Raw genomic sequence first — 24,193 nt, 5'->3', positions numbered from 1 at the left:
TGGCATGAACCCCGATAGCATCACTTTCGCTACCCCAGCTCCTGCATGATGCGGCGTGCCACCACCACAACCGGCATCATCGTCGTGCTGGCGCACCCGCGCTGATACGGGGGTGTGTGCTTGGCCGTCGCGTAGAATGGCGCCTGACCCTTTTGGACGGTGACGACAGTGATGATTCGATCCCCAGGAGAGGCCCCTCCCCCCACCTCGGCAGATGCGTTCGGCAGGCCTGGGGTGACGCTCCCTTTCCACCAGTTCGCGGGCATGACGCGCTGTGCTGAGGGCGATGCTCCGTTGTCATGGCTCTCGCTAGAGCCCGCCTCACGGGCGCTACCGACATGTCCGCTCACGCCCAGGCATCGCAGCTCCTTTACCTGCACAGTGCCTTTCACCATTGCCGGGCAGAACCCAGACGTGCGCAACTGACGCACAGCATCGAGCTGATTTGCATGGCCGAGGATGCGACCGTCGTCCGTGACGCCCAGTAGTATGACTCCACCACGGCACGATGCCATGGCGGCCATCGTGTGGCGAAGTCGCTCTGCGTCCATCAACACGGGAGGGCATCCCTTCGGAGAGTCGGCGCCACCAAAGGAACCCTTCGTTTTGAGCCCCACTTTCGCCTTGAACTCGACGTTATGGCACTCCTCCAGCTGCGCCACGTCGGCAGTTGTGCGTACGTCTGGGACAGGCACACGCGCAGCGCCACGCAGCTTCCCGAAGCGCACGGAGACCGAATCTGACAACGCGCTGTACACCGCCTCTGCCTGGCGCAGCAAGAGCAGATTCTGTGAGGCGACAGTGGGCAAGAGCGCCTCCTTCGTGGCTGCCAGCTCGGATTCCCGTACGGCTGCTTCAGCAGGCGCCTTCCGTGGCCTCGTCAAGGAGGGACCCTCTGTCATGGCCTCCTCCGCCCTTGGTGCGGTGTCGGAGACTGTGGAGGTCTGCGCGCCGCGCGCCTGGACACAACGCGCGTACAAAGCGCGAAATCGCTCGTGCGCTCGCTGAAAACGATGGCAGCTCTCTTGCACCACGCTCACCAAGTCGGGGAAGGTGTGCACCGCGCGTGCAACTGCGTCGCTGGCGCTTTGCCTGGAGGCTCTGCCCCCCTCTTCACCGTCGCTCTCCGGGCTCGGCTGAGGGTCATCCCCACACAGCAGAGACACGGCCCAGTGAGTAGTTGTGGAGGGCATGGCCAAGGTGAGCGCAGCGGTGGTGAGACCGGGAGCTACACGCATCCGCACCGCGTAGGCGTCCTCCAGCACCAGCGAGAGTGCGTATGGCGATGCAGCCGACTCCACTTTGGTTGGGGAGTAGCCCCACGACCGCGCTGCGGCGTGCATGCGTGGGTCAACCCGCGCACAGTATACACGGTGGGCCCGAACTGTCGTCACGCACGGCATATCGGCAAGGCGGAACACCGTTTCGGCGTTTGTGTCGTGACGCATCACTTCCTCTGCGTTGAGGCAGTGGGCTAGCACTCTGCGCGCAGCGGAGGCGCCGGAGCTCCCCTCTTCCGAGGCGGCACTGTTCAGGTGGTGAGACGCAGAGGTGCGCGGCCGCTTCTGAGACGAGCAGCCCTTCGCGCTAGGACGACCTTCCGCATCTCTGGCGACCGATTCGCTCAAGAATGCGGGTATTGGAATGCGGCTTACAAAGCTCCATACACAAGAGGAGCGCGGTGCCACTGCTGATGCCGCTTCGGTCGGGGCCACAAAGTTGGGCACCGCAATGTAGGCATACCGAGTCGTGTACCCGATCAGCAAGCCGTCCCACTCCACACCGCGTACGTCTGCGTGGAGGAAGCGGCGTGGCACGGTTGTGCCGGGCTCAGCGCCGTGGGAGGATGTATTCGGTGCTGCGAGCGCTGCATCAACGACGTGCGCAAACGACAGTCGCAAAGGGCTCTGAAAGAGTCGCCGCGTCGCTACATTCATCGAACTTTTCTGAGCAGGCCCCAAGGATCCCGTCGTCGGCGGCCCGCGCGGTTGAGCCCAGCTGCCCTCGTTCATGAACAGCTCTGTCAGCCATCGTGCAAGCTGCCACTGCAGCTTGGTTCGCTGCTCTTCCCACGCCTGCTGCTGGGGCTGAAGCGCCACCGCCGTGTCCATCGGTGTCGCCCCTGCAGCTGTCATGTCGCCACTGCGTTGCGGGGTCCTGTCAAGAGCGATACTGGTCTCGTGGAGTTGATGCACCGCCCGAGTTCGGTTCCACAAGTCAAGGTCACATAGCGTCTCGTCCATCGACTGCCGCGCTGCCGCAGCTTCTGTCTCTGACTCGCCAAGACGCACTCCTGACACGACCTCTCCCTCCACCGCATGCTCCCTGAGCAGCGAGGAGGGCCACAGACAGGCAGACGGCTGAATCTTGAATGTGGCGCACAGATGCTGCACCGAGCTCTCACCGCAGGCTGCGGCATCTGCAGCGAGAAAGACGGGTGAATCGGCATCGAGGTACTGCAGAGCGTCCAGTGGAGGAAAGATGCGCATCACGGCACGGTCGACGCAGCGCAGCAGCACGTCCTTCGCCTGCCGGGTCCATGACGGTAGCGTTGACTGGATCCGCAGCTGCACTGCAACGGACACGCGCGAGCGCTGCGGCCGGTGCGCCTCGTGGCACGCGTTCGCTGCGCTCGCAAAGGCACGAGAAATGGCAAGCTCCGCGCCGTTGCAGTTCACCAGGACGCATGCCGCACCTGCAAAGAAAGGGCTGAGGTCCACCACCAAATGCATTTCTGTGGTGAGTGCTTCGGCAGTTCAACGCTACGCATGTGAGCCAAGCAGAGCTCCAATTTCCGCTACGTAGCGGCGGTCAGCACAGAGACGCGTGTGTTTCTGCTGCGAGCCCGTGCGTTTTCATGCCGCCGTTCAAACCGAGACAGGCGAGGCGTGAGAGAGAGAGTTACGTGAGAGGTGAAGGGGTGAGGCGCAATCCTCACATTCATGCGCATAGACGTGGAGTGGAAACAGCCGGCAACGCGAAGGGGCTCGCCGGCGTCGTCATGGCACCTCTGACGTGTCTCACTGAGAATTGATCTTCAGCCCATGGAACCGCTCCTTCGCAAACGGCTATGGGGCGCGCTTGCCTACCCTTCCGCCTGTGCGCTTGTGCCGCACCGAGCAACCATACCTGTCGCCTCCCTCCCCCTCCCACTTCGACCCGGCCTGCGCAGCACGCGAAACGAGAGGGCGACACACGTGAAAAAGAGGAGCACTGCGTAGGGTGATGAGGAACACAGGGTATCCAAAACGCTCCCCCAAAGGCGGCATAACGCTCTGCGGAAATACACCGAAAACGATTTATTTTTCATCGTCCCCGTTACCACCTCCACTCCCTCCCATGTGAAACGCTCGGAACGGACTCCACTCGGACCCTTCCCCCCTCCTGCCGACCCGCCGCACCCGTCACGCAGGCTCGTTGACCTGTGCACAGCAGCCGCGGTAGAGCGAGGGGCCACAGCAATGCGCCGGCTCACCCATCTGAGCACGGCCCTTCCCACAGGCTCCGCCAGCGCTCCACTTCGCAGGTCGCCACGCAGCGTCCCTTTCTATGCCCAGCCCCACCTCGCGCAGCCCCCCTCTCAGGGGGCGGGGGAGGGGCTTCGGCTCCTCACACAGGTAGCGCAATGGGGGCCGTGCGAGATGCCTTCGAGTCAGGTCGGTACGTTTGCCCGTCATGTGGGCAGTACGGCAGTCACCACCGCCGCCGGTCTCTCCGACGTGACGCCATTCAGGACCCCATCGCCGCCATCAGCAGCGGCGCATCGCTCTCCCCTCCCCACCCCTCCGCCGTCGGCGCTTCATACAGCGGCCCCACCAGGGGCGGTTCGGGATTAGGCAGCAATGGCGGTTGCTCGGCTTACCGCCCCTCCTCCTTCCTCTCCTACCCCGTTACCCACTCTCGATCCCGGCCGATGGCACGCAGGCAACGGCAAAGCAAAAGGGGCTTCCTCCTCTGCATACGGACCGTCCCTCTCTCCTCGCTTTTTTTTGCGCACGCGGAAGGAGATGCCCAAGTGTTGAGGATGACACAGGTGGACAGCGGCGGTGCGCGAGCTCGTTCTCGGGGCCCGTGGGCCTTTGATCTTCTTCCCTCACTGCAGCCGTCGCCTTGTGTGGCGGCAGAAAAGTTCGGAAAGAGAGCGGCAGCGAAGGCATGAGAAACGCCGCGCCGGCTGGGTAGAGAAAAAGAGAGACGCGAGGAGGGGGCCGACACGCCCGTCTCGTGTGCGCCCTCCGTCGAGGAGACGTCACCCCACATACCAGAACAGAGAATTGCAGAAAGCAACGCGCTTATGTACCAAATCACGCGTCTGTAGAGGGTAAAAGGGGGCTAAGGACGGCGTGTCGGCCCCAGGCGCGTGCCGGCGACGAAGAGGGGGCAAGAGTGCACATCTTCATGCGCCCCTGACCCTCCCGCGAAAGCAGAGACCCACGACAAGGAGTTCCACCGCACCAACTGCACATGTGAGTAGAGAAGAGAGCCGAGCGCACTCCAGCCGACGACACCGAATTGTTCATCATTAACAGCAAACCGGCGATCAAAAAGGTCGGCTTTACAAATCACGAGCCACTCAACTGTGTACGCGAGCCACCTCATACAAGAACAAGGACGGCGCCATTTTTCGGAGAGGAAGCCGGTATTGCTGCTGCACACACACATATATATATATACATTTAGTCATTACTTTCGCTGTGGATGAGTGACACGTCAGAGCTGCGTCGCCACCGCGTCGATAGTGTCTTTCTGTCCTGCAGTGTTCATCATGCACGCGAACAGCACAGAGGGGAAGAGCACCAAGAGGCGTCTAACACACGATTGTAAGTACTAGCCGGTGCGGGCCGCCTTCTTCAAGGCGTTGTCTTCGCAGTGCGACACCTTCCCCCTTCTCATTACCCGACATCACAGCTTCTCCGAGCACTCATCACGCACGGCAAGGTAGCGGCTGTAGCGGACACGGGCGTAGTCGAGGAAGTCTACGTCCAGCGCAGAGACGGCCTCCTGCAGCAGCGACCAAACACTCCACGATAGGTGCGAGGCCAGTGTGAGAAGCTTCGCGAGCCGGGTCCAGTGCGCCACCACCTTTGCCTCCGCCTCCTCGCTGTCGCTCCAGAACAGCTCCCGCGCGTTGGGGAAGATTTGGTCCTCGCGAGACGCGCCCGTGGTGGAGTTGGCGTGGGTACATTTCTCCGACCAGGCCGCCTCGAGCGCCTCCCGCATACCGCGGCGGTACTCGGCAATGAACGCGGACATATGCGCATCGGACGGGAAGTGGGTGTCGTAGTCGCAGTCAAGGCCAGGGTACTCGTTAAAGTGGTTCGCCACGTCATAGAGCAAGAAGCTGCGCTTTGTGTAGTCGAAGTCGATCACCTGCACATCCTGGCGCTCCCTATGAATCATTATGTTGGCACTCAGCAGGTCGTTGTGGCAGACGCCCTCCAGCAAGAAAGCTTTTTGCCCCTCCAGCATCGACACCATCCACGCACACTCTGACTGCAGACGGCGCCCCGTCTCGAGAAAGCTCTCGCGCTTCTCCACGTGCACCTTATCCACTATCTCTTGCGACAAAATGAGGTTCACCCACTTCGTCAACGAATCGATCACGTAGTTCGACTCGCGGTCATAGCGAGACTGGATCTTGTGGGCACCGCAGCTGCTTGTCGTGCTGCTCTCCTCTGCTGCCTGCATCTGCTCCTCTAGGCTTTTCCAATAGTCCATGTTATGCGAGTCGCGCAGCAGCGGACACGCGTGATCACGCAGAGCAGCGCGCGTGGCCCGCACCTGGAATGCTGCGATGGCACGCGCTATTGTCATCGCCTCCGCCGGCATGTCCTGGTATGGCAGCGCGTAGTAGCCGTCCAAGTAGTCGTACACGAGGAAGTTGCCGCCATGGACATAGGTTGGGATGAAGAGAGACTGGTAGAACAGCTCGCTCTCGCGTGATATGACGCGGTCCGTCTCCTTTCCGAAGACGCGCACCACCACCGACGCGGACGGGTTGTCTGCGTCATAGACGTGGAAGAGTTCATTCGTAATGCCGCCCGATAAGCGCTTCACCTGCAGAGGCGCGAAGGGAGATTCGAGGGCACCTCTGCATTCGCTCGATGGCGAGGCGTTCGCCTTTAGCACAGCAGCCTCGTCCAGCCGCGTCGTCACGGGTGTCGGTGGGGAGCAGCACTCCTCACAGATCTCCTCGGTGCTGCGGCGAGACAAGGACGACATGCCGGCTACGACAGGCGGCGATGGCCCGGTACGGGGCTCGCAGACGCGGTTGTTCCCAGCGCCGACCTCGGGATAGCGTGGCCAGCCCGTGCTGCTGCATGTGCTGCTCCGGCTCAAGGTGTTCGTGTTGGTGAGCGTTGCCCCATGCGCCACCGCAGCGTAGGCGATGCTGCTCTGCCCTTCTGGGGCCAGGTGGGAGTTGACAGCGCCGTCTGCGGCGTTCTTGTGCGAAGAAGGGATGTGAAAGCTCTGCCGCGATGAAGGTGTCGACAGGGCGGGCAAGTTGTGTGGCGGCTGATTCGGCTTTGAGCTCCCCATGGGCGCAAACACATCCGCCAAGACCAAGGTGACGTCGCTTTGCCTCTTCTGCAGCGCTATTGGCCGCTGGCTCACGCTCGACTCGGAGAAGCTGCTGTTGCTATCTAGTCCCTCAGTATTGCTCCTGAGCCAGGCGCGAAGCGTTGCCGCCCACCCCGTGGCCTTGTTCAGCTTCTCCCTGTTCTGCCGCCACAGCACCGAGGCACAATGGGTGAGCACCACTTCCGTTATCTGCACCTGCCGTCGCAGCGGATCGTCCGTAATCCACTCGTCAGTAATCTCCGCCATGGGGTTGAGTGGGACGGCAGGAGCAGGCGTTGTTGCGAGAGAGAGAGAGGCCACGTAAACTGCGTAAATCAATATATATCAGTATATATATATATATGTGTGTCTGTGTATGCAACGAGGAACAGAGAAGGGGGAGACTACAGATCGGGCCGAAGAGGAGCCCTGAGGGGGGGAACAAGCGAGGGTTCCGCGTTGATGGCCACCCCTCACGTGCAATAGCACTTACCTCGAGCGCGCGCGTATGCGTACGTATGTAGGTCTAAGAGAGGGACCACTGTTGGGTGATCGTGACGTCGTCGGCAGTGCTGCGCGTCGCCGTGCCACTCTCCGTCTCTCTCTCTCCTAACAGCTGCGAGGCGTTGACTAGGAAGGAGACACTCACGCCAATACGGGTTTGGGAGCTGACTACTCTTTAGCGCCAGCAAACGGTGACGATGCATATGTTTCGGTCAGTCCCCGTACGAGCGAGTCCATGCGCTGTCGAGGAGGGACGAGGGCTCCCCAATCGCGCGTGGTCGGGTGAGTGCATGCATGCACCCGTGCAAGAGGGAGGAAGGCATGAGACATAAGGGAGAAGGATGCCGAGATGGGGGAGGAAGGGGAAGGGGAAGGGGCACCGTGGGTCAAGAGAATGCCCGGCGGAAGCAGGATGAGAGGGTGCAGGACCAGCCTTGCCACGCCACCCAATATCGAAAGGGGGGTGCAAGCGCACGCGACACAGTCTACTCTACCACCATCCCAAAGCTGTGCTAAATGTCGACGGCGCATAAGCGGGTCCTCGCTTTTTCGGTTTGTGTGGAAGTAGAAGGGCGCGGTCGCGACGCTAACGGTAAGCGATGGTCACATCTGAATTTCTCAGGACGTCATCATGCCTGTCCAGCTTCGCTGAAGGCCCTTTGGTGTTGCTGTGCGGTGCTAAGAGGAGGGGTGCGCCCGAGAAGTCGGTCCACACCTTTCCAACAAGACACCGTGCGGAGTACATGCAGCTTTGCGCAGAACATCGTCTGCTTACGCGTACTTGAGGTGCACTGTACATCCACTGCACCGGGCTCCGCACCTGGGATGGCACGCAGCGCCCAACGCACGGATACCATGCTCGCCACGAAGTTCGTCAGACGAGTGCATTATGCCTCACGGTGAGAATCGCTTGGAGTCGATTCGGCTCTGCCTTCTCCAATGATGCCGCAACTTGTGAGGGGCGCACAGAGAGAAGGAGGAGGAGAGAGCGGCTTGAGCGAGGTAAGCATCTTCTGTCGCGACGTGCACCCCATCGTACTTGGGATTTGAAACAATGTGCCCGCTGCGGTCGAGGCTTTCGTCGGGCCGCTCGCATCGCAGACTTCAGTCATCCAGCACGCACGAAGAAGCTTGACCATGGTTCGTTCTTCGCGTTGGGACGCGGAGCACAAGCCAGAAGGGCGCCTCCGCTTGGGAGGCGGAGAGTCCGCATGAAAAGAGCCGAGCGCCACGAAACAGCTGCGGCACCACTCCCCCCTTTTACGGGGGCGGCTTGGCAGGCGAGCGAGCGGCGCTGCCTGCCACGGCAGAAGCCTCCGCCGCTGACCTGCTTGATGGCGCTATCGGGCCCGCTGCTGTTCGCGAAACACGCGCCGCCACCCACGCCGAGAGCTTCGGTAGAAGACAGCCAAATGGCGCTCAGCTCGCAGGCCCGATGCAATAGGAGCGGGTGCGCGGCCTGCGGGTGAGACGCGCCCCTGCGTGGCGCACAAAGAGACGAAATGGGCAGAGGAGAAGGCTGGCGTAACGTTTCAGGCCGGGGGCCCGCGTAAAACCATCGACGGCAGCGGCCAAAGCCTCCCGCGCGCGTGTCAAGAAAGGCTGGTGAGCAAGACGGCCACTCGAGCTCGCTCGCGGGGCCGCAGGGTGATCCGCCGCAAGGGGGTGGGCGGGTGGGGGATCAGGACGCTTCTTGTTGTGCTCTCCGCGAACGCTTCATCGCTCCTCTGCGTGCACGTATCGTCTCTGTGTCGCTGCCCTCCTCTTTGCTCCTACTCGAGAAGAGGCGGCTGCACATAGGCGTGTGACCACACCCTCACGTTGCCGCACAGGTGGTAGTAGCTATGGAGAGGACCGCTGCAACATAACGCCTCTGCTCCGAATCATCCGAGCGGAAAGGGGGGCGCAGCGACAACAGCGGCGCCGGTCGCACCACGCAGCCCCATTCCATGTGCTTCAAGCAGCTACCATGCTGCAAGCACAGCTCTCCACGTCTCACCAAAGGAGCTCTACCGGGCAGAGGACTAAGGCGTGAGATACATGCGTTCACGCTGCAGATAGAAAAAAAAGGTTGGGGAGGGGCGCGGCTCTGCAAAAGCAGCAGCGCCACCTTTTGGTGTTACTCAATGAGTGCTCGAAAGGTACTCAGATGGAATATGTTCGTAGGCGCCGAGTTGGGCAAGAAGGACACGAAGTTCCCCCACACTCCACCGCTGCAGTCCCGCTGGTGCCCGTTTCTTTTCCAATCCGACAGCGGCCAGCTCGACTAGGCTGCCGCCCTCCTCAGGGAGCGACTCGTACAGGGTGTCTAGCCCGATTTCACGCGCTCGAGGTAGCACAAGCCCGCGCAGGAAACGTTCGAAGAGGCGGGCCGACTTCTCCGCACGCGTTTCCTTGGCATCAGGGAAGAGTCGGACGGGAGCCGTGCAGCCCCATATATACGCGTCCTGCAGCCACTGATAGAAAAGACGCACAAGAAGCTCGGCCACGTCCTCCTCCGACTTAACCTGCTGCAGTGGTGAGGTGGTCCACCAATCCTCCGAGCCCACACGCAGCGGCGAGACAACACGGGGGCCGAGGCAGGAGCCGTGGTCGTCGATGGAGAAGCCTACCTCAGTCAGGGCGTGAAATACCGCAGCCGTGCAATGAAGCATATCGGTAAAGTCGGCACCGAACAGCACGAAGGAGCTCAGGAAAGAGACGACGCGCAGCCCCTTTGTGCGAAACTGCTTTTCGACACTCAAGAGCACGCGCATCATGTCATCTTTCACCACGCGCTGTCCCGGCGGACCACGCAGAAATGTGTACAGCTGTCTCGCGTTGTTTGAGGAGGAGGCGAGAGGGCTGCTGCTCGCATCCGGTGGCGTCGCTGCGGGGGCGGAGGAGGGGGTGCCCGAAAGGACCTCGAAAGCGCTGAGGTCCTGCGCCTGCTCTGAGAGGGGTTGAAGGGTCCACGGCTCCTTCAGTTCGACTACAGTTGAGAAGCACTTCTTCTTGCCCTCGTTAGACGCGGCCTTCAGCGCCTCAGCACCGAATCCCCGAAATGCGGCGACGGCCTTGGTGATGCCTGACGAAGCTGCAGTCGGCCGAGTCAGTCTCTGATGCAGCGCGGTCCAGTCGAAGACCACTCCGTTATCGTACCATGGGGAGGTGAACGCTTCGCAGAAGACTCCAGACTGCACGCTTGACGCCTCCACTTTGCTGATGTACTTGGCCTCCAGGGAGGCCTTGATCCACTCCTCCATCCTGTGCTCTAAATCAGGTTGAAGGGGGCGCGCCCGAGGGGGACGAGGGCAGCGGCATTAATTTCGGTACACCCCGGCCGATGTAGCCTGTGGCGGTCTCCGCGAACTGCTCTCCTTCCGCCAGCGTGCGCGGAGAGGCGCGCAGGCCGGCAGAGATGGCGCGGATGGAAAAAAAGAAAGCCACGCAGTCGGAAAAGAAACACTGTCAGTACAGAGAAGCATACGGAGACGTCCTTCAGCGGCGAGATGGGTCGGCAGATGCAGCCCTTCCCATAGGCCGACCGAGCAACGAACGAGGCAACAGCGGCGGCCCGAAGCGCCCCAACAGATTTTTTTTGGCAAGGCCGCGGGTGTACCGTTGCACACAGGCACTCGAAAAAATTTCCTCAGTGGCAGCTCGAGGGTGGTGTTCGACCCCACCGCAGGATGTGGCGCTTTGCGAATATCGCTCTGCGCACCCTTCTCATCCCTCAGCAAGAGAGCCCATGCGAGATGAAGAGCAACCCGTACAGGTGAGCCTTACGTCGCGCGCTGGCGTGGGCACAGGCGGGAGTGCGTATCTGCAAGTGTGTGTGTGAAGAGTCTCTCTGTCGCCATCTTTTCGTGGCTGCTTGTGCGTCCCCCTCTCATCATTTTTTTTGACGCAGAGAGCCACCGCTTCCACTAATGTGGCCATCACCACCCACGCATCGTTCCCTCTTCATAAAAAAAAGGAGCCCTTTACCTCTCCAACACACAGACGCAAGCACAGAAAGACACACATGCGACACAAGAAAGGGAAGCAGACGACCAGAAGAGCTGCGGGGCCCAGAGTCCATGAATGACGAGAGTGGGGTACAGCTCCTCCGCACGTCACTGTATCCACGCCGTTTTCGGGTATCGTACGCCAGCACTAGGTATTGAAAGGCAGGGCACTTGCGTCAACTCATAGCGGTGCCGGTAGGGGGAGAGAGAGGGCGCTGCGGCGGAGGGGAGACAGGATGGCCCGCGCGACATGCACGGGGTAGGCAGACGGAGAGATCGAGCTGGAGAGCGGAACTCGCAGGCCGAGCCCGTCAAGAGGCAGCAGGAAAAGCGACAGCACCGCCAGCCCCGAGGGGGGAAGGGGAGCAAAAAGAGTGGCAGCGGGAAGAAGGGAGGGAAGGGCAGGAGAGCCTCTCCTCTTCTGTGCGGAGAAGTTGAGCGCCTGTCCCCATGACCTGCTCTTCTACTCGAGCTTCCTTCGTCCTTCACACGCGCCTCCGCTACGTGGTTGCGCCGGCGCTGCTGCGGCTCGCATCCTTGGCCATCTCATCCAGTACCAGCCGTACCAAATTGCGAATGATGAGACCAACATCACTGTAGTTCGCCAAGTGCGTCAGTACTTGGCACTGCACAGCAGTGGGTCTTACGCTGCTGCATAACTCGGTAACCTTTCGGTACTCCTCCGGCTGGCTTCCCTTGAGGAACGTGATGACAAAGATATCCTGTGGCTTCATCTGAAACAGGTCTTGTAGCGAGCCGTAGAGGGCATCTCTGTGAGAGCCGCTCTGCAGCACCTGAATCGGTTTCACGGAAAGCTGGCAGTGCCCCTCCGCAGCCGCCGCATCACGCTCCAGGTGCTCTACCAGCGCGTCCGCAGCGCCACCGCACTCTGGGTCGTCGTACGTTAGGAGAACCGTAAGCACTCGAGACATGTATCACGCAACGATGTCCTTCTAAGCAAGCAAACAAAACGCCCAAGTAATCAAGAGGAAAAATGCCTCCGAGCCACCGTCCTCCTCATACCGCGCCGTCAATGCCCGATCGATGTTGCGCAAGGTGTGGGTGTGACGATACCTAGCCCTGCCAAAATGTGGAGCAGAGGGTCCTCAGTGGTCGTGTGGTGCTTGATGGGTGCTTCTATACGCCAAGCAGTGAATAGCTCCACCTCAAAGAGTTAGGGGGTGAAGGGGCAGGAGAGGCGGCCGAGTGGGACGCGCTCGTGGTGAGCTTCGTGAAGTCGCAGCAGCCGAACTGTGCTCATGGACACGCCACTCAAGGGCACCACCGGGTCAACAAGTGTGCGTTAGGGAGCACGGTGGCGCGCGCAGGATTGTTGAGTGGAAGTTACCGCAGCGGGCAAAGCACCAGGGGTAAGCCGCATCAAAGAGAAGCACACAAGCAGTAGACGAGCGAGGAAAGACGGAGAAACTCAAGCTTGCTGTAAGCCATAGCGAGAGAGAGAGGCGCGCGGGTAGGGGGGACGGGGAGGGCGGCGGTAGCTTGAGCTTTGGCACGCGCGAGCGGGCGCACACACACCTTCTGCCTCACAGCCCCCCCTCCGGTGATGGTTTCAGCCATTCGTGCTCCGTGGCCTCTGCCCACGGAGACTGTGTCTTCTCTCTGGCAGCACAGAAACGGAGTGCAGTGGCAGGGTCATGCGCGCGTTCTCAGCAGTCGCACACGTTCCAGCCCGTGGAGGAAGCGGGGGCGACAGATCGAGGCGTCGGGCGAAGCGAACGCACATACGCACAAGACCTTTCACTGTCCTCCTCGCCATCTGGTAATGGCGCCTGTTCGACAACAAGGCAGGCGCGCGCAAGGTATGAGGAGCTCGCTCTGCTCCGCACACCAGCCAGCCTGCCTTACCCCCTCCCTCCCTCCCCCCATCCTCAGGCACAGACACACATGCGTACCGCATCTTCCGTTTATGTCCGTTGCGTTGCCGCTGTTGGCGCCCGCCTGCGCATATTCGTTTTTGTGCGTTTGAAAATGAGAACCAAAAAGAAGCCGTGGCCCACAAAACATGAAAAGGACAGAGAAACAAAGAGCGCAAGCGGTCGTGATGCGCTTTCCGTTAGTCGCTCGCAGGTGCGCGTCTCACATGGCCCCGGCGAACCTGGCAGCACTCCCTCACGCTTGCCTGGAGAAAAGAAAGGGAGATTACGCGATGGAGAGTGGCTCAGAAGAGACCGCCCATGCCAAAGTCGTCCTCGTCGCTATCCTCCGGCTCCTCCTTCTTGGCAGCAGCGCTAGAAGTGTCCGGGGCAGCGGCGGCGGCGGCAGAGTCCGCGGCAGCAGGGCCAGAGCCGGCCAGCAAGCCGCTGATCGCGGCCTCGCGCAGCGCCTTGCCGTTGTGCTCCTCAAACTCGTACGAGGTCGCCACAGACACGGCCAGCATGTTCTTGAAAGCGTCCACCAGCATTGGGCCGATCGTCGCAGACGTCGGGATGCCGGCGCCAAGCGAGAGCGCCGCCACGTTGCTCAGGCCCTCCATCAGCATCTTCTCCACCATGTCCTCCGTCATCTTCAGGTCCTCGCGGGTGAACAGCACGCCGCGGTCCCACACGGACAGCACCTCGACCTGGTAGTAGAACGGGCTGATGTTCAGCTTCTGCAGCAGCGTCGCCGTCGAGTTATCGACCTTGTCACCAGTGCTCAGCACCTTCTTCTCCGTCACGATTTCCACCATGCCCTTGGCAATCTTCGTCGCGATGTTCAGCGCCTGGAAGAAGGACGTCTGGGTCGGCTCCATGCCGGTGCTGCCAGCAGGGACAACAACATCGCACGGCGCAACCGCGCCGACACGTGCTGGGGCCTTCACACGGTGCGCGTCAAGCACAGACGTGATTTCCTGCACAGCGTTGTTCGTGAAGATCAGGCCGGTGTTGCCGCTCAGCAGGTTGTGCTCCTCACACTGATCGTTGAAGTGCTTCGCGTCGGGGCTCGCGTCCTTGGCCTGCGCGCGCTTCTCCACGATCTTCGCCTGCAGCGTCTTCTTGCCCATCACGAACTCCGCCTTGCCACGCAGCGCACGGCGCACATCGTGCACCTGCTGCGAGCGGACGTTGTCCATGCCCACGAACAGCACGCAGCTGTACTTGGTCAGGCAGTCGGCGAGGCGGTCCTCGTACTCGCGCTTCGCGGTGGTGATAGACGGCATCTTGTGAGACTTGCAATAGCCTTGGCTATCTGTTGTTGTCCGTTTTCAGTTTTATTCAGCGCCGCCCATAGAGACCAGGACGTTGAGTGGGCAACAAACACACACACACACACAAATACATATATATATATATTTGTGTGTGTGTATAAGAGGAGCCAGGGAGGAGCGGAGGGGAAAGAGATGGAAGAGACGAGAGCCGTTGTCAAGTGGTCGCCGTTTTATTTCGCGCGTTGCACGGGCAACACAAAATAGCGGCCACAAAACGATGGGGGAAAAGAGAAGCGAAGAAACGGACAGGGGAAGGGGCGAGGAGAGCGCGCGCCAACACAGAGGGAGTGTAGAGAGAGCACGGCAAGAAAAGATCGGCGTCGTGCATGGCACTCAACCTGCAGGCGGTGTCACTACGGAGGAGTCGAGGGGTCGGGCAGGCATGGCAAGCGGCGCACATCATGCGAAAGGATGGCTGATGACGATTCACATCACTTGGCTGTGATCCACGCGCGGCCACGAAAACGCTGTGGTACCCATAGGCACAGGCGAAGTGTCAGCATCCTACAAACTGTGAGGCTGCCTGCCTACGGCGCCCCCCCTCTATCTCCCTCCATGCTCGCATGAAGCGGCGCGTGCACAGGCGCGCGGATGCAGTCATGGCGTATCGCCACCTGGAGCAGCATGACGCCCGGAGCTCCTCCGCAGTGGGTAACCTATAGCATGCACGATCTGGAACTGATGCGCACATGCTTGCACACACCTCGCCACGCCGAGAAGCCTGCATGGTCCTTACGCCTCTACACGACACGAGGAGCAGGTGACGAGGAGCGCCGACCGCGTATGAAGGCATCGATCCCCTCATCGTCACACGGCCGGCGGCTCTTCCGGGCATCGTTGCCCGTTCTCGAAGCCCGTAGACTGTGACCCATGCGCCGTCCATAACACGAGCACGGCACCCCCACGAACCCCGATGTGAGAAAGCTCGCATGATGCGCTTCCGCGCGTTCCGGCTGTTTTGCGTTGAACGAGAAATGAGGGCATATACGTAAATAAAAACGAAAAGAAAGCGGGTGTCCTGCCAGAGAGGCACCCACTGCACGTGCACACCTCCACCTCCCTTCACGACGGCCACCGTGGCGCGGCGCTGGTGCCTCCTCTTGGGCGTCGCTGCGTTCATCGTCCTACCATATGGCCTACGTTACCCCCCTTCCTCCTCCGCAGCGGCACGCCCGCCATGCGCCCATGAGGACCTCCTCTTCTCTGTGATTCACGGAGAGCGTATGCGGGTGCGCAGAAGAGGGGCTGATAGGGAGGTTCCACCACCAACACACGAGAGAGCGGCAGCACTCCGTCGAGGAGAACCGAAAGACGATCGCAAAAGCGCTGCAAGGGAGATTACGCGATGGAGAGTGGCTCAGAAGAGACCGCCCATGCCAAAGTCGTCCTCGTCGCTATCCTCCGGCTCCTCCTTCTTGGCAGCAGCGCTAGAAGTGTCCGGGGCAGCGGCGGCGGCGGCAGAGTCCGCGGCAGCAGGGCCAGAGCCGGCCAGCAAGCCGCTGATCGCGGCCTCGCGCAGCGCCTTGCCGTTGTGCTCCTCAAACTCGTACGAGGTCGCCACAGACACGGCCAGCATGTTCTTGAAAGCGTCCACCAGCATTGGGCCGATCGTCGCAGACGTCGGGATGCCGGCGCCAAGCGAGAGCGCCGCCACGTTGCTCAGGCCCTCCATCAGCATCTTCTCCACCATGTCCTCCGTCATCTTCAGGTCCTCGCGGGTGAACAGCACGCCGCGGTCCCACACGGACAGCACCTCGACCTGGTAGTAGAACGGGCTGATGTTCAGCTTCTGCAGCAGCGTCGCCGTCGAGTTATCGACCTTGTCACCAGTGCTCAGCACCTTCTTCTCCGTCACGATTTCCACCATGCCCTTGGCAATCTTCGTCGCGATGTTCAGCGCCTGGAAGAAGGACGTCTGGGTCGGCTCCATGCCGGTGCTGCCAGCAGGGACAACAACATCGCACGGCGCAACCGCGCCGACACGTGCTGGGGCCTTCACACGGTGCGCGTCAAGCACAGACGTGATTTCCTGCACAGCGTTGTTCGTGAAGATCAGGCCGGTGTTGCCGCTCAGCAGGTTGTGCTCCTCACACTGATCGTTGAAGTGCTTCGCGTCGGGGCTCGCGTCCTTGGCCTGCGCGCGCTTCTCCACGATCTTCGCCTGCAGCGTCTTCTTGCCCATCACGAACTCCGCCTTGCCACGCAGCGCACGGCGCACATCGTGCACCTGCTGCGAGCGGACGTTGTCCATGCCCACGAACAGCACGCAGCTGTACTTGGTCAGGCAGTCGGCGAGGCGGTCCTCGTACTCGCGCTTCGCGGTGGTGATAGACGGCATGGTTGCGAAAGGGAGCTGCGAAGTAGTCGTGGGGCCAGTGAAGGAAACATTTAGGGGCGTCGCCAGCGTCGGTCACATGGCCGGCGGCGTCCAATAAGGCGAACGTGGAAAGAGAACGAGCAGGTGAAGAAAGAGAGAGAAGCAGATGAGTCAAAAATGCGCGGTGAAGTGGTTCGTTGAAGGCGCGCGGGATACATGAGGTGCGCGTGCGTGTGACGTGGGCGCTAAGGAGGACCTCTGAGCAACGAAGGGGCATGCCACACACACACACACAAACATATAGATCCCCACATCCGCCACTTGGTGTCATTGGCACCGTGAGCGCTATAGCCTGCCGTACAATGTTCGTGCGCAAACGACGCATGCGTAGAATGGAGAGCTTCTTTGCCCGAATTCAAGCGCGCAGGACAACGCGCAACGCCACGTGTTAGAAGGAACTTGCGTTTCCCTACAGAAACAAAAAAAAGAGACAGAAAGGGGGTCAAGAGGGGTCGTACGAGGAGGGGGGCACCGTGGGTGTTGTTTAGCACCAGCGTCAGTGTCCCCATCCCGTCCTTTCATACGGCACACACACCCACTTTCCCAGGCGCGCCACAGTATCAACGCAACGCTGCCAACGTTGCGGTCACGGAGTGAGCCGAGTCTCCCCCTCCTCTCTGCCCCCCTTTACCACCAAAGCGGAGCTGAACCGGCCAGACGGAAACGCTCACCGCGTGGTGAAATTAAGGAGGATGGTGAACGGAATAACGGGAGTGGAAAGGAGGTGGGGATGACGGACACGCCCGCACGCAGACATACAGGGAGAGACAGAGACAGACAGACAGACAGACGAGCAGACAAGTAGACCCACCAGTGCGGGGGGTATCGGAGACGCAGGCAGCACGCATGTGCAGAAGGCGACGAGGGCACTGGAAGAGAGTAAGCAAAGAAAAACATGCCAGAACAAAAAGGCGGCGACCTACACATGCACACGCACATTCACAGGAAAGACACGTGTTTGGGTGTGCGGTCAGATGGAGGCGTCGAAGAGAGGACATCCAGGCAGACCAGCAGACAAGCGACACATGATCTAGCAGAAGAGAGCATGCATGAAAAGAGAGCGCTCACACATACGTACACGTACACCAAACATTCACATCCCCACGCACAAACGCATATATATATATATATATGGATGTATCTAAAAGAGAGAGGAAAGCGAGGAGGCGCTCGAGGCAAACGGCAAACACGGATAAAAAAAAAGACGTGGTTGAGAGAGGGGAGACACGCAGGTAGGCAAGACGAACGTGTGCACGTGTGTGTGTCTGTGTGCCAGCATTGCATATTTATAGACGAGGCGGTGAGCGAAAAGAAAAAAAGCAACAAAGAGCGACGCAGCAAAGCGGCGGGAGTGGGAGGGGAGCGGGGGGCAGGTGGTAGACGAAGGGGAGGGGGAGGAGGCGGTCGACACACAACAGGCAAGCAGCGGAGGCAGCAGGGCAGAAGGACGCAGCAAGAAAAGGAGGGTGGGGAGAGTGCGGGGGGAAGAGTCGGGCGACACAGCACAGCGTACACGACAGAACGAGTGGGATGCCACCAGGGCGACGACGTAAGAGCGAGTCAGAGAGAGGGCTGTCGTGTGGGGAAGACGTCGGCAGGCAACTGGCACAGGGATATGAGCGGCACGAAGGCAGAAAAAAAGAAGTCGATCACTCATGAAGCCGCCCTCGTCCACACGCCGCCATTCATCTCACTCCCCTCGTTGTTTTTTTTGGCTGCCCTACCCCCTCCCTCCTTCCAACCGTTGCTTCATCACCACTACCACCTTCCTTTACCTTACGCATAGCGTAGACTCACTTCTCTCTCCTCATCTAGTTGGGGAGGAGGAAGAATTGGTGAAAAAACATGTGGCGGCTTAGAGCTGTAGAAGACGAGCAGGAGGTGAGGGCGGTCGGGGCGAAGAAAAAACGCCCACAAGAGCAATGATGCTCGCTTAGCGTCAGCACATCCATCCATGCCAAGAGGCGCGGCCACACACACACACACACGGAGATGCTTTATCTTTCTCCATCTCCCGCACTCCCCCCGGTCACTCTCGCTCACAATTCTCACACCGGCAGTGCTAGCGCACGCTACTTGCTCCTTAGACTTCGAAAGATGCCGAGTCCCCAAAGCTTGCGCTTTTGCGGCTCCTGCGCCGCAGCCACCGTCTCCGTGGCCGACAACCCCGTCGGTGCACGACGTGAGAGCGACTCCGCTTCCGAGGTGCATTCGGAGTCGAGATCCTCGTCGTGGCCACTGCTCCGGTGGTGAAGACAGTAGTGAGTGTGATGGGCGTCCCCTCCACAAATGGCACTCCCGGTGGCTGCGGACGATGCGCTCGAGCCGCACCGGCCAATGTCCGGCGACAAAGAGGAGAGCTTGTGGCGTCGATCGCTTCTGGCCCCCCAGTCCGACATCTCATGCATCCCCTTCTGCTGGGCCACCGAGAGCCCCTTTGACAGATGATCCGTCACACCTGTTTCCGAGATAGCGCTGCTCACGTCAGGCCTATCGGAGTCGCTGCCATAAAACTTCGTCGGGCTGCCAGGGTGGTCGGCTTGGGCAGATGGAGGCATGGCTGCCGCGGCGGGCTGCTGCGAAGTAGCCTGACGGCGTGGCCCTCCAACCGTGAGCGACGGTGTCAGCAGCGGGGTGTGGGAGCTGCTGCTGCGGTCACTGAGGACAGCGTCGCCACCAACGGGGGACTGCTGAGCAGCAGGAGCGCTGGGAAGAGGAGGCGGAATTCCTGCGCCCGCGAGGGCGTGTGGCGAGGAGGGAGAGGAGGCGGCCGGCTGATGAATCGGAGTGGGCACCCTGACGGGTCCTCCCGGCTCGCGCGGTGCGGGGGTGACACCGCCGGTTGCTGTTGCGACCACGCTGCCACAAGTCGCTTTGCGAAAAGACCCGCTGCTTCGAGAGCGGCTGCCGTCCCTTCGGAGGTCCTTTCCCACGACTCCTCTGAGGTGTGCCGGGGGCGAGATGGAGCACGGCCGCCGCTGCCGTGGCGGGTAGGAGGAGGCGAAAGAAGGATGAAGCGATACACCCTGGGGCGACCGTACCGACTGGGGGCCGGCTTCCACACCTGGCGTACCAGAGGAAGTAGTAGTCCTGTAAGGCGAAAGGGAGGTGTCCGCTGAATCGACATGCACGCTGCCCGGCGAGGTCACCGCGACCGCTGAACTAGGAAGTGCGCCAGATCGGGGGAGACGGCCACTAAAAGCCGACGACGCTGGTACAGCGGTAGCTAAGGAAGCAGTTGCTTGCACTGCGAAGGCCGGCTTCTGCAGCGTGACGTGGTCGACTGCGCTCTTCGGCTCCTCTGTTTTTTCCGCAGTGGCCAATAAGCGTGCAGACTGAGCACCCCACGTTGCACCAAGCGAATGGCGGCGTGGGCCACCGAGAGAGCGGCCGTTTACCCCGTCATACCCGTCGCTGCTGCTTGTGGTGCTCAAGTCACTCTCAATGTCCCCATGCTGACTCTCCTCGTCCTCCTCTGCAGAGCAGCCGCCGTGGCTGCCATCGCCGCCGTCGCCGTTTTTGCTCGTTTGGCTGCCGCCACTGGTCGTCGTAGTGGTGTCGGAAGAGTCCTCGTCGCTGCTCGGGTACATCATGTTGAGCCTCCGCCGACGCTCCGTCATGCGTCGCTCCTCGTCTGTGTACGCCTCACGGGCCTGTGTGATGATCTCCGTAATCATTTGCGCATACTCGTGCTCGTCCTCCTCCACACCAGCGTAGCTGTATGGCGTGTGGCACCGGTTGGCCGACACAGCGGTCTGTGTAGCAGCCGGGTTCGACCCTCCTAACACACTGGGGCTCGAGCCGGCATTGTCCTTCACCTTTCCGGCACCGACGCCGCCGCCATCGTCATCCTCGTCGACGGCCTGCAAGCTGAAGCCGGCATTCACGCTTTGGGTGTAGTGATCCAGCTGGGGGCCCGAGGGGCTCTTCGACTGCGAGATTGTCGACCGCGAAAGAGCTCCCACATCGGCGTCCAACGTTCGACCCGGCTCGCCGCTGTGGTCTCCTCGTGGAGACAGAGAGCTGCCGACTGATTCTTGCTTCAGAGGGACGCCCCGCGCGCCGCCTGCGCCTTCGCCCATATCGGCTCTCTCGTCCTGGAGGGGGGGTTGCTGCGCCGTGGCGTCGGACGCGTTGCCACGGTTCATTTGCCGGACGGCCCGCTTCACGGCCGATTGCCGCACGCTCGCCCCATACGACGACATCAGCTCATCCTCCTCCGAATCGCCCACCAGGTCCATGTCAAAGAAAGGGTGCTGCAACAGCTCCGTCACGGTGGCTCGCTCCTCTGGATCGATCCGCAGGCAGCGCTGAAGGAAATCCTGTGCCTCCGGAGAGAGATCCGCCGGGATGGCGGGAGGGGACTTGGCGCAGGCCAACGCATACACTACCCCCTGTAGCGTCATGCCAGGGGGGAAGTTCCACGGAACCCCAGTTTCGTTCGTCATCTCTAGACACAGACAGCCGTAGGCCCAGACGTCAGACTTCTCCGTGGCCGGCTCGCCTCGGCATACCTCTGGGGCCATCCACAGCGGAGTCCCACCGCCACTCAGCGTTGTCGTGGCTTGGTTCCGGTCGCTACTGCATCCGAAGTCAACGATCTTGGCACACCCGCTCTCGTCCAGCAGTACATTGGCGCCCTTGATGTCGCGGTGCACGATGCCGTTGGCGTGAAGATGAGAGAGGCCGAGAAGCACCATGTACGCATAGCGCTGGAAGACAGACTCGCGAAACCGTCCCACAGACTTGCGCAAGGAGTTGATGCTGCCACCACTAATGTACTCCATTATGATGTAGTAATGATGAGCGCTGTAGCGCGAGCCGAGATAGCGGACACAATTCGCATGTGGCGGGATGCTGCTCATAGCGCGCACCTCGCGGTCAATCGCCTTCAAGTTGGCGTTTTCGAGCTTCAGCTCCTTTACAGCGGCGAGGGAGCCATCGGACAGAATGACCTGATAGACAGTGCCGAAGCCGCCAGAGCCGACAGCACGCCCGCGCTGGAAGGAAATTGTACGAGGAGTTGCGGCGCCGCTTCGATCGCCGTGGCGCGGGGTGCGTCCACCGCCGCCATTCGAGCTACAGTTCAGTCCACTAAGTCGGCTCACGCTGCTGCCAGCGGCCTGGGTACCACTAGGCGAAATATTGGTCTGCAGCACGCTTGGACTGGCCATCGCAGGCGCCAACGTAGGCGAGGCGGACGACAACACGCGGCTGAAGGTGTTGGCAGACGCGCTGTCACGCGCTGAGCGGTGAAAACGGTCGCTGTTGGCTCCGCTCCAAGCGCTTTGCCACCCATCTGACGCGCTGCCTGCATTACGCTCTAGGGGAGAGAGCTCGGTGATGGGCCCCGACAAAAGCTGCGGCACTTCCCGCGCGTCTTCCCGAGGGAGTCTACCTGCATGCAGCTTTCCGGCTGCCACGTGGCAACCGACGTCGACGGCCGCGCCTGGGGAGCCGTTCCTGTGAGAATTGCTTTTCCTGATAGATCCTCTTTCACGAGCCCCCTTATCAGCGGCCCTGCCAGAGTCCCTAGGCGGCATGCATCGCTCCGCGCCAGTGTTGCAGGAAGAATCGGCGGACTTGCGCACTGCCGGACAGCTGCTCTCTTGCACGCGGCCGAGGCTCCGCAACAATAGCGGACTTGCGTGTTCGAGGATAGAGCCGGCATGCTCGCTCACCGCGTCTTCCTCCTCCGAGGAGTTGGGGGTGTACTGCGTCCACGTGAAATCTGACTGCAGCCGAAAGCTCTCCTGGGTGTCCGGCTGCCGATGCTGTTGCGCCTCATCACGGCGTCCCACGTGGTCAGACGAGCACGGCGACGCAGCCGCTGGGGCAGAAGCAGGGGCAAGCCCTATTGATGCGTGATCAGACCCGAACTCGCCGCAGCTGGCACTTGCACGAAGGCCGCGCGGACTTGCAAACTGCGCCGCATTCCCCTGGGAGGGGCTCGCAGGTTTGGACGCCCCGTTCGCTACGATGCTGCCTCCAGCGGCGACGCCGGAAGCTGAGCCAGCCGTGGCTAAGCTATCGATGAGATGGTGCGGCGGCGCTCGCGCGGCTGCAGCTGGTGTTGTTGGATGTGATCCGCCTCGACCGTCGCCGGGTCCGTTGAGCCCCGCGGCAGAACTGCGCAAGAGTCCAGCGCTAGTAGTGGCCACTGCATCGATTGATACCGAGGGGGCCCCCTCTCGATCGGCATTGCCTATTGCTTGGGCCAAACGTGGGGTCCTCTGGCTATGCACCCGTGAGTACGACGTATTCAACGACGAAGACGTTGTCGATGCCACGGACTCGATCAGCGGCGGTGTTACGTCCTCTGTGGCAGAGCTGCGCGAAAGGTGGCGGTGGTGGTTTACCATCATGGCGAACGCTACTGCATCGGAGGACCCATGACTGCCTTCGCCTGATACCGTGTGGCCGTGCGTGCTGGTGGAGCTGGCGCTCTTGCCGCACGCCTCCAAGTGCTTCAGAAACCACGTACGACTCTTACAATGTCGGTGGCACCGAGGGCACTCGAAGAAGTCGTCGCTTGGCAGCGCGATAGAAGCGGCGGTGGAATCAGGGAAGGCAGACGAGTGGGTAGCAGTCGGTGAAGAGCTCATAAGATCCCAAGCCCCTGCGCCGGAATTGCTCTGAGAGACTGGATAACAAGCAGCGCCCTGTGCGCCTTTTTTTAAGGGAGAAGGGAAGAGGGATGGGGAGGGGGGCGGTATGAGTGCGTGGGGCCACTGGAAGCGGGCGGCAGCCACGGAGGAGGAGCGAGAAGAATGAGCTACGGTTAGTGCCTGAAGGAGGAAGCAGGGGACAGCTCACTAGAAGAGAGCGAGCGAGCGAGACACACACACGCACACAAACACACGCGCAGGCGAAAGGTTGGGGGAGAGAATGAAGGGATGAAAGCTATTCCGCGACGGTGGAAGAGAGCAGCCGTAATGGACAGAAATGGTGACACGCAAGAGGAGACGAGAAGATCCCGAACGCGAAAAAAGAGCGAGCGGACGCTCCAGACACAGGCGAAGCCACGCGCTCTAACGCACGGAATGCGTATGCAATCAGACTCAAGAGGGACGTGAAAACACAGAAAGACACCCAGACAGAGAGGGAGGGAGGGAGAGAGAGAGTGCGCGCGTTTGTCTGTTTCAGTGGGAGTGAGAATGTTCGTTAGAGGCGGCACAGAGGAGGCGAAAGAGAGGGAGACTGAAAAGGGCTCAGGCGCCAAAACGGAAAGAAAAACAAAAGAAACACAAAGCGCCCTCGTCCTCTCCCCTTGTGAGCAGTACACGAAGAGCGGCAGACGAGGAAAGCAGTGAGGCAGCGATGATGCGCACCGACCGATGCTGATCAAGCACAATCACACACGCACGCACACACAAACGGACAGAGACTAAGGCGCCGAATGCCACAAGCAGCACACAGAGAAAAAATGGACGTTAGCCCCTCGTTTCCTTCTGCTCCAACGTCCTTGTCTATTGTGAGGGTTAGCTCACGCGGAGAAAGGACGCTGGATGTAAGGCTGAAAGGAGTGCCGCTGCTGCGCCTTGGCGAGAGAGG

The 24,193-nt window shown here is 60.9% G+C and overlaps 7 protein-coding genes across 7 annotated transcripts; all 7 read right to left on the bottom strand.

Moving 5' to 3' along the window:
- Window positions 1–29: 29 nt before the first annotated feature.
- LSCM1_03492 (uncharacterized protein) lies at window positions 30–2,732 on the bottom strand (the record flags this gene model as incomplete). The annotated part of the gene is made up of 1 exon (XM_067321034.1): window positions 30–2,732. The coding sequence occupies one exon, from the start codon at window positions 2,730–2,732 to the stop codon at window positions 30–32; it is 2,703 nt and encodes a 900-aa protein (XP_067177644.1).
- A 2,170-nt stretch (window positions 2,733–4,902) lies between these two features.
- LSCM1_03491 (uncharacterized protein) lies at window positions 4,903–6,828 on the bottom strand (the record flags this gene model as incomplete). Its single annotated transcript, XM_067321033.1, has 1 exon — window positions 4,903–6,828. One exon carries the CDS (start codon window positions 6,826–6,828, stop codon window positions 4,903–4,905), a length of 1,926 nt encoding a protein of 641 aa, XP_067177643.1.
- Window positions 6,829–9,188: 2,360 nt separating this feature from the next.
- Window positions 9,189–10,310, bottom strand: LSCM1_03490 (uncharacterized protein; the record flags this gene model as incomplete). Its single annotated transcript, XM_067321032.1, has 1 exon — window positions 9,189–10,310. One exon carries the CDS (start codon window positions 10,308–10,310, stop codon window positions 9,189–9,191), a length of 1,122 nt encoding a protein of 373 aa, XP_067177642.1.
- Window positions 10,311–11,554: 1,244 nt separating this feature from the next.
- Window positions 11,555–11,986, bottom strand: LSCM1_03489 (uncharacterized protein; the record flags this gene model as incomplete). The annotated part of the gene is made up of 1 exon (XM_067321031.1): window positions 11,555–11,986. The coding sequence occupies one exon, from the start codon at window positions 11,984–11,986 to the stop codon at window positions 11,555–11,557; it is 432 nt and encodes a 143-aa protein (XP_067177641.1).
- A 1,247-nt stretch (window positions 11,987–13,233) lies between these two features.
- Window positions 13,234–14,214, bottom strand: LSCM1_03488 (uncharacterized protein; the record flags this gene model as incomplete). The annotated part of the gene is made up of 1 exon (XM_067321030.1): window positions 13,234–14,214. The coding sequence occupies one exon, from the start codon at window positions 14,212–14,214 to the stop codon at window positions 13,234–13,236; it is 981 nt and encodes a 326-aa protein (XP_067177640.1).
- Window positions 14,215–15,619: 1,405 nt separating this feature from the next.
- LSCM1_03487 (uncharacterized protein) lies at window positions 15,620–16,600 on the bottom strand (the record flags this gene model as incomplete). The annotated part of the gene is made up of 1 exon (XM_067321029.1): window positions 15,620–16,600. The coding sequence occupies one exon, from the start codon at window positions 16,598–16,600 to the stop codon at window positions 15,620–15,622; it is 981 nt and encodes a 326-aa protein (XP_067177639.1).
- A 2,111-nt stretch (window positions 16,601–18,711) lies between these two features.
- Window positions 18,712–23,244, bottom strand: LSCM1_03486 (uncharacterized protein; the record flags this gene model as incomplete). The annotated part of the gene is made up of 1 exon (XM_067321028.1): window positions 18,712–23,244. The coding sequence occupies one exon, from the start codon at window positions 23,242–23,244 to the stop codon at window positions 18,712–18,714; it is 4,533 nt and encodes a 1,510-aa protein (XP_067177638.1).
- Between the last annotated feature and the right edge of the window lie 949 nt (window positions 23,245–24,193).

This window comes from Leishmania martiniquensis, chromosome 27, assembly GCF_017916325.1.
Source record: "Leishmania martiniquensis isolate LSCM1 chromosome 27, whole genome shotgun sequence".
In the NCBI taxonomy this organism is placed as follows: domain Eukaryota; phylum Euglenozoa; class Kinetoplastea; order Trypanosomatida; family Trypanosomatidae; genus Leishmania; species Leishmania martiniquensis.
The sequence above is the reverse complement of the archived record's forward strand: the minus strand, read 5'-3'. Positions and strand labels throughout refer to the sequence as shown.